Source organism: Diadema setosum, chromosome 10 (assembly GCF_964275005.1).
Source record: "Diadema setosum chromosome 10, eeDiaSeto1, whole genome shotgun sequence".
Classification (NCBI taxonomy): Eukaryota; Metazoa; Echinodermata; class Echinoidea; order Diadematoida; family Diadematidae; genus Diadema; species Diadema setosum.
The window spans coordinates 26975934-26988270 of NC_092694.1; the positions used below are offsets into that span (position 1 = coordinate 26975934).

General features: G+C 36.9%; 1 protein-coding gene across 1 annotated transcript in view; it reads left to right on the plus strand.

Moving 5' to 3' along the window:
- Window positions 1–5517: 5517 nt before the first annotated feature.
- Window positions 5518–12337, plus strand: part of LOC140234043 (dystrobrevin beta-like) — a 101992-nt gene continuing 95172 nt past the window's right edge. Inside the window, 1 exon segment of the mRNA XM_072314124.1 lies at window positions 5518–5779. Coding sequence (XP_072170225.1) covers window positions 5737–5779 — 43 coding nt within the window. The 5' untranslated portion in view covers window positions 5518–5736.

Consider the following 12337-nt stretch of genomic DNA (forward strand, 5'->3'; position numbering starts at 1 on the left):
CGATAAGTTCATATTTGCCAAATGGAGATATTTGCGATTAAAGGTCAAGAAAAATATAGAGAATAATAAGAAATTTTTTGCTTCTTTTAACCATAACTTCAAAAATATACCTTTATATGTAGTGACCAATATATCATTTAAAAGGTATTATTTTGTACTTTATGACAGAGATCGTACTTCAAAATCTTCAGAAATGGACTTATCAGTTTTTGCAAACAAACCCTTTTGTCCCGCTGTATCGTGTTTTTATTTAAAATAAAACCAAAAACAATCCAACAAAACAAGGACGCAACTAAGTGGTGGAGTAAGAAACCGTTTCTGTTTATAGTAGTACATTTTATGGACCCCCCTTAGGCCTATAGCCTTGTATAATCTGCGGAGCATTTTGATATTCACCTGTTCACCTGCTCCCTCCGATTACTCGCGTTTCATTGTACTTTTGTTGGAATTCACTCAATGTTGCTAGCTAGGGCAAGCCTCTGGTTGTGTGGTTGATAGTTTCAAGGGCAACTTCGTGTGAACAAAGCATTCATAAAATCTGAATACATTACAAAACTTTATGGTTTATTGTGAAGTGTGGTCAGACTCAACGAGGATTCAGATCCAAATCATTATTACACTGGATATGCACCTATAAATTCTACTAGTATAGGTTCCATGACATTTGCTCCCGGCGACAATTATTGCTCCCATCATGTAATATCTGCACGCTATGCCAAACATAAATTCTACCCACAAACATTTGAAATACCCATAACCGTAATCCTAATCCTCACAGCAAACTAAACCTAAAACTCTAGCACAACCGGGTAAGTCCCCGGAGAAAACGTTTCAATATAGAAGACCGGAGCAATCATTGCAGGATGCCTAGTATCGAGTCACCATTATCAATTTGTATATGATGTCGTTTATTGGGGGGGGGGGGGGGGGGTGTTTGTCTCTATCAATATAGAAAATGAGGATCACTCGGTATTTGACAAATTAATGAATACTGTATGGACCTAATTTAATTATCTCGCGCGTTTGTTCGCAGAGGGGCCTTAGTGCTGATGCATGCATGTACATGGCTCACGAAGAGCCAGAGATGCAGAAAATCATGCATGACTATTATACACTTCCTTGTTTTTCTGCAGGTTTGAATATCTTGTTATATCTTTTTTTTAGATGATTAATAAAGCTTACCAAAATTGACTTCTTCTTTTTTCAAATCAACAAAAACACACAACCTTGTAAAAAGAAAGGGAAATTAGGGCTATTATCACAGTCTGTACGATGAATTAAATCGATGAAATTCTGATAAACGGGAGGTCTGAATATAATCCGTTCTGTTCTACATTCTCTTCCTCCATCTCCACTCATTCCCCTGACTTTTGTTTTTAATTCTTCCTCTTCTTTTTCTTCTTCTTTTTCTCAGACCTCATCCTTCCCATTCTCCACCTCCACATTAAAATTCTCATTCTACTTTGGTTTTCTCTGTCATTTTCAAGCTAGGTTTTGTGCTCATTTCTCCACTTCAGTTTACTTGTTACAGTCTTTTTTTTTTTTTTCTAAATTGTCCCCTTCTACTTCTTCCTCATTTTCGTCGATCTTCTTCTTCTTTTTCTTCTTCGGCTTCTTCTTCGTCTTCTTCTTTTCAACCGGTTTACCCTTCTTGAACATCAATTCGGTATCCCGTATTTACTCCGAAGGTTCGTTAGTCCGAAAATGAAATAAAAATTTCCTTATCTGTATATAACCATCCAGGATCACTAACGGTATAACCCCCCCCCCCCCCAAAAAAAAAAAAAAAATAAAAAATAAATAAAAAAAAAATAAATAAATAAATAAATAAATGAATAAATAAATGAAATAAAAATAAAAATAAAGATAAAAAAATACAGGCCTTTTAAATATGCGAATTGGCGCCGACCGCCTTTTTCGCGGCATGGAAACTTTTGCGAATTGCACTTGGTGCACTGATGTGCAGACAAGAGCTATACCGCAAGTTTCATGCACGCGTATACAATCTGGTTGACAGTAACGCATTCCGAAGTTATCGTTAATCCGACAAAATGAAATAAGGGTTTAGGATCGTTATTCTACAAAAGTTCGTTAATCTGGAAATGAATTAAAGATTCGTTATACCCATTGTTTGATCGTTCGAGCCTTATTTAATTTTCTAATTAACAAACCTTCAGAATAGCTAAACTTATATTTCAACCTTATTTCATTTTCAGATTAACCTTCAGAATAACGAACCTTCGGAATAACAACATGCACGAAGTTACGTTCGGATTGCCGAACCCTATTTTCATCATAGGATTAACGAATATCTAATATTATCATGTTCATGGACTTTGTTTGCTATATGGTTTGCTTCGGAATAACGAACTTTTGGAATATAAACCTTATTTCATGTCTGGATTAACAAACCTTTGGAGTAACGAACATCTTGTCCTGAGCAAGACCTAAGCTTCATTCACGTGGTACGCCCAACTCCTTCCTCCAGTATTATTGTAGGCCTATAAGTGGTATCGTTCTTTCACTTTCGCAATCATAGTTCAATAAACTCTCAAAAGCTGCAATAGGGCCTATAAAGCCAACAAAACTGATTTGATAGTCCTTTGGATTGAAAGTGATAAAAGGATGGGAAATCCCCTCAATGCAATGACGATCGAGTGTAGGCCTTATAATAATTGCACAGGAGATGGGAAAATAGCAAAGTTGAGTATAATGAACAAGTGAACAAAAACGTATAATCAAAACAAAATTCGCTTACTTCACAAGTACGGATAATTTGCTGAGAGAATGAAGACGAGGAGACAAAAGGTATACAGATTGCTTAGAAGCGGAAATTAACATTGTGAATGTAGGCCTATGGCCAAGCAATAACTGTGTGAAACCGGGGAGGTGAGGTCTCACCTCCCCGGTAAAACAGAATATAGGAAATGACAAGTTCCCCAGCCTCCCGTAGTTCGTCTATAATATTATTATAGAAAGAAGTTGTTGTTCCAACTCGGAGCGATCTCAAATGCGATCCATGTCATTGAATGAAATGATCGTGAAATGAATTGTGAAACGACAATGGCTGCAATGTATAAAGTGCCATTCTGCACTCTAAAAACACAAATGTTGAATTAGCATTTAAAAGGGCCGAGGAGTGACAACATTTTCAAAGTGTTGGTTTTCCTGCTAGATTCAACATTCAAAATGTTATTTTAAAAGTTGGATGCAACACTTCAAAAAATGCTGTCACTCCTCGGCCCTTTTAAATGTTGATTCAACATTTGCGTTTTTAGAGTGTGGACAGTGCCCTGCTTTCGCTCTCAGCCCACTCACCAGCTTTCTCCCTGTTTTTTATCATCATTCTATAACATCACATAATTATTTTCCTTCTTCTATTAATTCTCCTTCTTCTGTAATTCTCCTTCTTCTTCGTAAAATTCTCATTGTATCGTCCTCCTTCTCCTTCCTCTTTCGATCATCTTCTCATTCCCCTTTGATCTTCTTTAATTCTCTTCTCTTGATTTATATTTAATACGTCTTTGTCACGAATATGCTTTTTTTTTGTTTCCCTCGCTGCGATATTGTCCGGTCGCTGCCCATGAAACAGGGGCTGACTTGCAGAACAACTACAACATATTGACATGCAGCGACGATAATAGCAACCAAGACGGATGTTATAGGATAAAATAGAAAAGTCACCTAGACTTCAGGACATTCGTTTAAACGAGTTGAAGAGGAAGGGAGAAAGAATGTGAGATTCTGAGACGAATAAACGTGAGGGGAGGAAGAGAAGACCTGCAAAGCAATGAGTTTTATTCTTTTTAATTCTTCACAATTCTGAATTTACAGAAAGATAAGGATTATTCCATGTACTAGGCCTATATGTTTATGCGAGTTGTTTGATTTATTATATCATTATTTTTCTATAGTTTCCGAGCCCCTTCCCCCCCCCCAAGAAAAAAGGAATAAAAGCTGTCAGAGGTTCACATGACAAGGAATATATAGAATAAATCTAATTGCCGAGCGGTTTTGTGCTGATTTATGTGCGTGTGTGTGTGCGTGCGTGTGTGTGTGTGTGTGTGTGTGTGTGTGTGTTTGGGAGGGGTTGATGGCAAGCTATGGCAGTATAATATTATTGAAAAATATAATTTGCATATTTTTTGTTTGTTCCTGTTACACCCAGATTGGGTTAATTCATAAATGATTTGAATGAAATCAATAAATATCATAAGGAAAAAATGACGTAGTCTATTGATAGGAAAAATGCGTGTTTTGCCAAAATTTTGTAATTCCAAAAATCCAAACCAAACAATAATTACAAGAAAAAACACTTTTTTTATTACGACTGCCTTTAATCAAGCAAATACAAAAGTCATGTTTCATCAACACCGTATATAGTTGGACAAAGTGACACAAGAAAGTATAAGTATAGTGCATGTAATCTTAACCTCATATGTTGCGTCTATAGACAGTTCGTTATGAACATGTAATAGAGGTTTAAGACTCGTTATTCATGTTATTCCAAAGGTTCGTTTTCCGAAGGTTCGTTAATCCGAAAACGAAGTTCAGGTTGGTAATTCAGAAGGTTCGCTATGGATAGTAAGCACCTTCTCCCCAGTACCCAATTAACAAACCTTGTTTTATTTTTAGATTAACGAACATGTATTTAGGGATTAATGAACCTGATTTCATTTTCAAATCAACGAACCTTTCATTTTCGGTTATTAATACGAACCTCCGATTGCTAAAGAACGAACCTACGAACCCAACGTGGATAACGCCATAAATGTTCGGATTAATTTCAGAAACGAACATCCTATAATAGGTTATTGCATAGAATCTGTGTGATTCGGAACACCGAACTTTCGGAAAACCAACCATTACCCGTTGAGTCAAAAGTTGATAAAGGGGGGGGGGGGGGGGGGAGGAGAAAAAAAATGTTAATTTTTATGTCAGGTTTTATTAGACTTTGTGTTATGTAACATCAATTTCAGTAAAATTTAACATTGATTAAATTCTCTAATTTTGTTGATGAGGTTTATGCCGGCTTCGAATTCATTTAAAGGACAAGTCCACCTTCATAAGGATTGAGAGAATGCAGCAGTTTTATTAATATACAAGTAATCCGTCATCGCATGAACATTTGAGGCCAAATCGGACAATCCATTCAAAAGTTATGAATATTGTATTGAAGTTTCTGTGCCGGTGCCATTGCTGGATAAGAAGACTGCTACAGCTTGTGCTATACCATGCGTTTGACAGTATAGGCCCAAAGAAAATAATTCTTATAAAGAAAATTAAACATAATTATTTTCACTCCTTCTTGCAAAATAAAAGAACATTTGACTTGCCTCTAAAGGCATGGGACCGTCAAAAGGAGTCAATTCAGGGACTGTGTACTATTTCTTTCAATTAAAATGAAAATTTGTTGAATTCTCTCTATCCAATTTCCTTATACACGTTTTATATCGTTCTGCACATTATTGACATCGTAAGACATAGAAAGGCGGGCATCGAACACTGTTACATGAACTTGTTTGTTATCACTTGTAATATCACATGACGTACATTTCGAGCTGAGCGCTACACTCTGCATAACATCATATTTCAACTTGCACTCTTGTACGTGTACTAAATGAAAAACAGACGGAGATCGATTTCATACGGAGCGATATTCGTGCTAATTTGGCAGGCGTTCCTCTTGCAGTATTCACCAATTTTGTGAAAATAAGCCTGGGATCGTGTACAGATATGCCTGAAGTGAAGGAATCACCCAAAGGAGGTGCTCGAGGAGGTAAGAGAAAATATTTGCTTGAATGTATTCTGCTTCATGTCTGTAATGAGATGCAGAGAAAACGCCTAGTGCACCAGCGACGCCGCTGCTGCACAGCGCGCAGAGCCTGCTGCTGCGCTGCAGCAGCTAGCTCTCTTCTTTGCTTCGGCCTGCCAGTGCCCGATTCAGCTGCACATCACTACTGCAGGCCGACTGTCGTCTGTTACCGGCGGTGTGGGTTGGTGCTATGAAAATGTGTGCAGACTTCACGGCTGTGGATGTTACTTGTTGTTGCCTGATGTGCTCTCTTCAAAGCTCCTACCCTCGGTCTATAAATGTTTTCTGAAAGCTGTGTGGCAGTGATCATGATGAACAGATATTGAATAAAAATTTGCTCTTTCAATAAACAAGTCAGTTGAGTTGAGTTTGACATTATGACCTAATTTATGTCGTTAATAAAAGTGTGACTGGCCTGGAAAACCAAAACCTCACCACGCCATAAGGGCTGGCAAGTTTGTGTCCAGGGAACAAGGGTTAAATTTACTTGTTTTTGTAGCATAAATTTGCACGCTATACACTCATATTTTGTACACAAAATATGATATTTGAAATTCAAATGACACAGTTGTCACAGGGCTGCACGCACACTAATCTATTTTTTTTTTCTATTGGTCCGATCCGACCTGTCTGTTGGTCCAGTAGATACCTAGTTTTTCCATTTTTTTTACTGGCAAATTCCTGAAAAAGTTACTAGTCCAACAGTGATTTTTACTGGTCAGGGACCGTCGGACCAGTGAGAGCGTGCATCCTTGCCTATCAGGTAAAATTTTGACTGTGATGAGTTGTAAATCCCTAAGGGTATGATGGATACTATTTATACTCCTGGATGATGGATGAATAGGATGTCCATTGAAGTGCAGTTGTAGCAGTTTTCCCTAATATGTCTATTTTAAAGTGCATTTTTTTTTTTTTGCCACTCTCCTCTAGACCACCAATGAAGAACATGTCATAGAACATAAAGTGAAGCAAGTCGTGACAAAAGATAATTTACCCCCTCTGTCTTTAACTCAAATGGGCATATTTGCTAGTAAAGGCCCACACCTTCTCAACAGCCGTGTGCCAAGTCATATTTCTTTGTCAGGATGTCAATGAGTGATACATTTTCTGTATGTTTTTAGTATCAGGACTGTCGAATGTGTTGGGAACAAACAACGACACTGTTCTGGGCAGGCTGGAGGAAAGGTTATTTCAAAATCAGTTGGGCCCTTGTGAATAATTTCTTGTCAAAGAAAGAAAGAAATAATTTTAGTGCTGGAAGGGGGAGGAGATGAAGGAGGAAAAGAAAAACAAATGTTTCGAAATATTCAAAATATTATAAATTGAATGATGATGACATACAGTGTACTGTAAACCAGCAGCAAAAACAACAAAGACTGGGAGCATGATATGAGTAATGATAGTGAATATTTAAAGATTGTGAATACTGCTCTGCATCCACAATATGACTTTTCTTTGCTTTTGATTGGTAAGTTGTGTGTTGAATAAGCAGGGACAGTAATAATAATTTTAATCTTCAAGCTTCTTGAATTGGTTTTATCCAGTGATATGCAGGATTATATACAGTGTATATTTTTAAAAGAAAACCTTACATACACAGGTACAAATTTCATAAAATAAAACGATACTGTTCAGTTTTGCAAGACAGTTTGTGAGCAACGTAATACAGTTGTATCATAGCAAACAGTGCTTTAGTACAGAGAACATCACATTTCAAGGGAACACTTTGGGCACTGCAGCTTTCTCTGTGTCATACTCTTATTTCATCACATTTACAGTTTAGTGTTTCTTTACATTGCCAAGAGAAGATAATGCCAAGTATCTGAAATGGGGCCCCTAGAAATACAGTAATAGTATCACTTTGAATCCATATGCTGTAAATGTGTACAACAACAACAACAACAACAGCGACAACAACGACAACAACAATGACTTCGTTTTGTGCACTTTTATATTTCATGATTGTCATGCTCCTGAACAGCAAAGCTTTGTCCTGACTCCTCTTCAATGTCAGTTGTGCCCATGTGAGGCAATTAGTGAATTTGGCAGCCAGACTCTTGTTGATTATCTCGTTAGTGAATATCCGGTAAGGCCTGATGGCTTGACTTTTTTTTTTTTTTTTTTGAAAGAGAAGAAAAAAAAAAAAAAGAAGAGGGAGAGAGAGAGAGAGAAAGAGAAGGGGAGAGATCGATTGTAATTTAGAATTTGGTACATCTAGTCTGATCTTTTCAGAGAGGCTATTTTAGAATACCACATATTGTTTAAATTTGCCATTATTGTAAAATCTGTGTCATTTGATGAAGTCTGTGAATATCAGTTGGTGAGATATCAATTATGCAGTAATTATCTCACTGCATTACAGCAAGCTTTGATTTTAATGTTCACAGGGTAGTTATTCATGAAAAATCCACAAAGGGGGTGAAATTCTCAATGACAAATTTGCCATTGTTTCACATTTCAATCAATGTTATAGATGCCGGTAATTGTAATTTATCGTGTGTAATTTGACTTCTATTGTATTGACTTCTATTAAGTTTAAAGAATGTAATGTGAATAAGAATCAAAGTTGTCAAAGAGAATGAGGTATTGTATCAAGGTACTTGCACTAGTCACATTGTATCGGAAGTAAATATTGAATGCCTTCTATGATAAAAAAAACTCTTTTATGGTGTTATTTTCCTGAAAGGTACAATACTCCAGTCCAGAGCTCTGTTGTGCAATTCATTGAATGATTGTAAAGTCATGTTGTGTGCATACAATTATGTACATGTACCTTTGAATCCTTATGTAAAGTAAATTTAAAATTTTTCATCAGGGAACTTAAGTGGAACCCTTTATATCAACTTAGTTATACAATACATCTATTAGGTTACCTACACTGCAGTATCTTTCTCAACAATTTTGTATTTACTGTCTAATGACATTGGTAAAGTATGCTCTCAGCAGTGCTACAGTATTTGTAGGTCATTTTCTCTATGCCAGATTTGCAGCTGTACACTAGGCTTTCCGGTACAGTGTCAAGTGTGCCTCACAACTCCATGAGAAAGAAGCTCATTCTTCTTCCTTGGTGTACTGTATGATTTTAATGGAGACATCAGCTTGAAATATGATCACTGATGATGTCACCCTATGAACAACATAATGCAACATTCTGTAGGTGGGCAACATGTGAGTGGAAATAATACCTCGTTTGTTCACGTCCTGGAGCCGCCAGGATGTCCCCTGCACCCTGCGGCAAGGCAACGATGAGACCCATAAATCATGCTTGGATGGACCACACGTGCAGGCTTTGAAGTTTAAATGCACAGTTTTGTCAAGGATTCTGGAAGGGTTTAATATCATCCAGAGACTTGGGCTCTTGGTAGTCTGGAGAAAAAGCAAAGAAAGAAAAGAACAAAAAATATCTATGGCATTTCAACTTTGTGGTGCAGTGGATGGGTAATGACCTGGGATGCAATATCACATAATGCTGGGGAAACGAGCTTCCAAAATTGCCAGTGAAATGGATGATAACATAAATTGCACAAAAAAAAAAAAAACAAAACAAAAAGGGGGGGGGGGGGAAGAAAGAAAACGACCAAAACCCTCCCAAACTCAAACCTCATTTAGGAGGAAGGAGAGATGGAGAAAATGAATGGATGAATAAGAGCACGGAAGAAGAACAGGATAATGATTTGCGACACAGGAGGGAGTGAAGTGCAGGAGGAGAGAGGCAAGTTGACTGAAGAGCAGGCAGACAGTGAAGTGAAATAAGAAGCTGACATACAAATTGCTAACGCTCTACTGATAAACTGTTAGAGTACAGGAAGTCATAGCAAAGTCAAGATTTCAGTGCAGTTAGCTAGAGATAGAGAGAAGAATGAATGAGTAATTGAATGAGTACAGCTGGTATAGCTTCCAGAGTGAGCTGCAAAAGGGATTACCACTTCAAGCTCTGTAAGTGTTTGAACTACATGTATAGACAGAAATACACATTGTGAGACAAAATATTGGGAAGTGGAGGGGAAAGGTTGTATTGTACAATATGAATTCAACATGAAGTGCTCTTTAAAGCTAAAATATATTTTCTGACACCAAATGTATCACAAATAGGACATACAATGTACCATTGTACATGCACTTTCAGTCAAAGTATTAAAATTCATATTTCAGGGCTGTTTCATATTTCATGTTTCATGTTTCATATTTCATTGATGTGCAAATGAATAATGAAACAGTACAAAATAAATATCAAATCAAAAACATTCAAAAGACTGGAATTTTAGCAATCAAAGTGGAACCCAAAGTTTTTGGAGATTCTTGACTGAACTTTGCACCATGCAAACATTACTATCACGTCTACCAGATCACAGTGAAGCTTTACTGGTATTGAATGATCCCTTCTAGATGCCCCCAACTCCCCACTTCTTCTGTAGTGTGGTATAAGCCTGGTTCTATACAATTGTAACTTTATTCAACACCCTTTTATGTCACCGCCATTCGTCCCTGGGAAAATAAATAAAGGGAGGGAGCATGAACAGACAGCCTATTTCACCAGTAAGGAAGAGGGCAGTGCCCGCTCAGCAATGGCTTCTGTGTAATCTGCAGTGTTAAAGAGCCAAGGCAGTCAGTTTGTAATGAGGGCTTTGTGATACGTCCAGAAAGAAAAATAATGACTGAGGGAAGCTTTGGATGGATTAGATTCTTAATCCTTGATATGGGATTAAGAGTGCTAGTAGTAGGCTTTATCTCTCCTTTTCTTTACTGCCTTCTTTTTTTTTTTTTTTTTTTTTTTGCTTGTCGAAGCATGTAGGACTATTAAAGGGGAGGCTTTCAGGTGTACTCTTAAAGGACAAGTTCACCTTAAGGATTGAGAGAATGTAGCAATATTAGTAGAACACATTAGTGAAAGTTTGAGGAAAATCGGACAATCCATTCAAAAGTTATGAATTTTTGAAGTTTTTGTGCAGTCACCGCTGGATGAGAAGACTACTGCAGTGTATGATGTCACATGCGTACAACAATATAGGAAAATATAAAGAGAATTTCACAAAATTTCATCTTTTGAAAAAAAAGTACACATTCCCTTGACTTGTTACTGACATAATTATATGTTATGGGTAATACAACCTATTCCCATTGCATTTATTAGAAAGAGGCAAGTCAAGTGCTCTTTTATTACGCAAAAAAAGTGAAAATATGTTGAATTTTCTTTACATTTTCTTTATACTGTTGTACTCATACAAATATGACATCACAAGCCTTAGTAGTCTCCTCATCCAGCGGTTCCAACACAAAAATTTTAAAAATTCATAACTTTTGCATCGATTGTCCAATTTTCCTCAAACTTTCACTAATGTGTTCAACTACAAAAATTGCTGCATTCTCTCAATCCTTATGTTTATGAAGGTGAACTTGTCCTTTGAGTTATTTGCTCATTTGGACCAACAAAAGTGGGATTTAGAAGTGATTTTGTTGTAAGGACAGCATGTTTTGAATTTTACAGATTTGTGAGTATTCAAAATCCGTGTGATTAATAATTTCATATGTATGCCTGAATAACATGTGCAATGTGTACAATTTATAAGCCTTCATTATCTAACAAAATTGTCCACAAACTACTTGAACATTATATGCAGCTTTCCATAGCATGTGTGTTAAGATCATTTGTTTGTTTTTTCTGTTATTTAATACGTTCATTATAAGCTTTCTACCACTTGATTACAAGTCTGCATTAAAAGTTTATCATTTTCAAATATTTTGGCAGTGGTTACAACATACGCACCATCTGGTGAAATGTTACGAGAAATTAAGAGGCAGGCATGAACAAGTTGGTACAGCATACTATATGACTTGATCCTTTTGATAGTTTAGAGCCACAGATTTGGCTTCTACTGCCTTTTTTGCACCCCACATTGTAATTGCTGAATATGAAGGCACAACAGAAGAGGCAATTAATGTATTAGAAATGTTTGAAGTATGATTGTGAAGGAAAACATTTGAAGTCTCAGTGCTCCAGTGCTCCAGATGATATCACAATTCCAGATGGAGCTAGCTCTTCAAACACAAACAGCTAAGGAGCTCCAAATGTCAAGCCTACAGTAGTAGCAATGGGAATGCCACTACATTGTATGCTTGATTTTAAAAGAGGTGGTTTTTGTTAACATAGTGGAGATTTTTCATTGAACTGTTGAAATGCTGAATATCATTTAAAGCTGTGGGAACATTGATTTAATAATGAGTTTGATAAGACAGACTTTTGTGGTTTCCATGCATATTACACTGTTGTTTTTTTTTTTGTACAGTAATTATTATTATTATTATTTTTTTTTTGGTACAGTAACAGTGTATGGGCGTGATCCACCTTTGTAATGTAATACTTCCTGCATGGTTGAGACACATCCATGATGGGTGTGTTAGCCAAGTGGGGCAGTGGAAGAGGTCATCCCCAGAGGTCAAAGTAAAGGTCGAGGTCAAGTGCAAGGGGAATGTGTGGTATGCAGTGCAGCTGTGTGCAGTTTATAGAAAATATCTGCATTATGT